This window comes from Chondrus crispus, genomic scaffold (assembly GCF_000350225.1).
Source record: "Chondrus crispus Stackhouse genomic scaffold, scaffold_122, whole genome shotgun sequence".
Taxonomy (NCBI): domain Eukaryota; phylum Rhodophyta; class Florideophyceae; order Gigartinales; family Gigartinaceae; genus Chondrus; species Chondrus crispus.
Window position 1 is genome coordinate 52729 of NW_005178988.1, and position 2099 is coordinate 54827.

General features: G+C 66.4%; 1 protein-coding gene across 1 annotated transcript in view; it reads left to right on the forward strand.

The window, feature by feature from the left end:
* CHC_T00002030001 (hypothetical protein) overlaps positions 1-987 on the forward strand; it is a 1155-nt gene extending 168 nt beyond the window's left edge. The window contains exon 1 of the mRNA XM_005712991.1: positions 1-987. This exon is cut by the window's left edge and continues 168 nt beyond it. Coding sequence (XP_005713048.1) covers positions 1-987 — 987 coding nt within the window.
* The last annotated feature ends 1112 nt before the right edge of the window (positions 988-2099 follow it).

The window sequence follows — 2099 nt, forward strand, 5'->3', positions numbered from 1 at the left end:
CGCCACCCTAGTCAACCGTCCCGCGTAAAACTGTTAATACAGGTAGTGCGGGTTGGGCTGCCACGTCGCGCCCCGTCCGCGCCGGCAACGCCGGTATACGGCCCACGTCAGCGCGCCGCCGCACACCAGGCTGCACAGGATCGTCAGCACCGCGCGCACGCGCGCAGAGTTGATGGACAACGGGAGCGAGAGGCTCACGCTGGACTCCCCTTTGTAGCAGGTGCGGTCCGTGCCGGCTTCGACGGCATCGGAGGCGGCGGCTTCGGAGGCGAAGACGCACAGGGAAGGGTCGGGGAAGAAGGAGGCGAGCTGGGGGGACTGCCCGGAGAGGGAGACGTTGGCGACGACTCGATACTTGCCGGAGGAGCAGTGAGTGACATTGAAAGAGATGAGACGGCAGGGCGTGGGAGTGTAGTCGGCGAGGGTGGACTTGTAGGTGGACCAGGTGAGGACGGCGAAGACGGTGGAGATGGCGAAGAGGAGGGCGGTGATGAGGAAGAAAGCAATGCGGAGGGGCTTTGCCATGGGAGCGCAGGTGTGAGGACGAGGGATGCTGGGGGGTGGGAGGTGCGGTGGGGGCGGGGCGAGGTGTGGCGGAGGGGCATGGGTGGACGCGGTGGGGATTATATGAAGCGGCAACAGGCGGGCGGGGGAGGACGGGCGGTGTGGCGATGGGCGGAATGGGGCATGCGTGGCAGGGCGGTTTTTTTCGTGGAGAAAATGGGGGTCGGGAGGCGCGCTGGCGGTGGACTCGTGAGAGCGGGCGGGCGATCTACGCGCGGGAGGAGGCGGTGCTCGTCGTGTACGGTAGACGGCGGGGCGGGGGCGCCGATCCGGCGGGAGACGGCCTTCGAAGGGGCGCGGTGGCACGGCGGCGGCATGCGGCGCGCGAGGGAACGGCTACTTGATTGCCGCGGTGGTGGACGTTGGGTATCCCGACATGGAGCGGTGCCTGCCGCCGCCTCCACGTCACGCACAATCTTTTAGCTATTCGTCTTTAACGGACCGCTACTACCGGCCACGCATGCAAACTAGCCTCCCCAGAAACTCCTCCCTGCAGCACTCTAAATTTATATACATCCTCCCCATCCCCCCTCCCGCCCTCACCAAATTGTCCACCCGCACCGCGCCCGCATTATTCATCGTCATCGAAAATGGCGTCGATCTCGTCATCCCAATTCCTCTTCCCGTTCTCCGCTTCCTTGGCTCCCTCGTCCGCGCCGTTCGCCGCCGGCCTGGCCAGCGCCGCCAGCTCCTCGTCCTCGCCGTCGTCCGCGAACAGCGCGTCCGCGTCCTCGTCGTCCACCCTCTCTTCCGCCGGCATCACCCCGTCGTTCGCCAGCAGACTCTGCCGGACCCGCTGCACGTGAAAAAAGTAAGTATTCCAAAACTCGTCCTCTTTCATTTTCCCCGGCACCAACCCCGCCCTCAGCCTCCTCATATTCGAGTCCGCTTCTAGCGCCGCCATCGCCATACCCGCCTTGCCATCAAAGTCGAACTCAAACGCTTCCCTATCGGCCGCCCCCCCTAAAAACAGCTCGGTCCTTCTCTTCTTCGAATAAATCGCATCCACCACGATCTTCAGCATTTCCTTCCTCAACGCATCCGCATACTTCCGTTCGCCCTCCGGTAGCGCCCGTTCATCCCACGGCGGCAAGCCGCCGCCGCCCTCCTCCCTCCCCTCGGCGTCCACAAAGATCTCGAGCGCCTCTTGCCTGCCCTGCTGCAAGCTGTGGCCTGCCTTCTCCAGCAGCTGCTTCGTGGACGTCGTGATCGTCTCCGCCCGCTTCTGGAGCTCTTCCTGGTCCAGCGACAGGTTCATTGACTGCACGGAGCGCGACACGTCCTCCAGGATGCGCCCGGACTTGTGCCGGATCACGGCCACCTGCTCACCCAGCGCGGCCGTGTCCACCGCCTTCAGCTTGGACCCCACGTCAGCGACCGCCCCCTCCCACATCGACCCCGCGGCCGCCATCCACTCTGTCGCGGCGGCGGCCGCGCCCGCCAGAGCCTGCTCGCCCGACGCCCCGCCCGGCGCGGCGCGCGCGGCGCCGCCGGCGGAGCCGGGCGCGGCCGCTGCCGCCGAGGGCTTGGACATC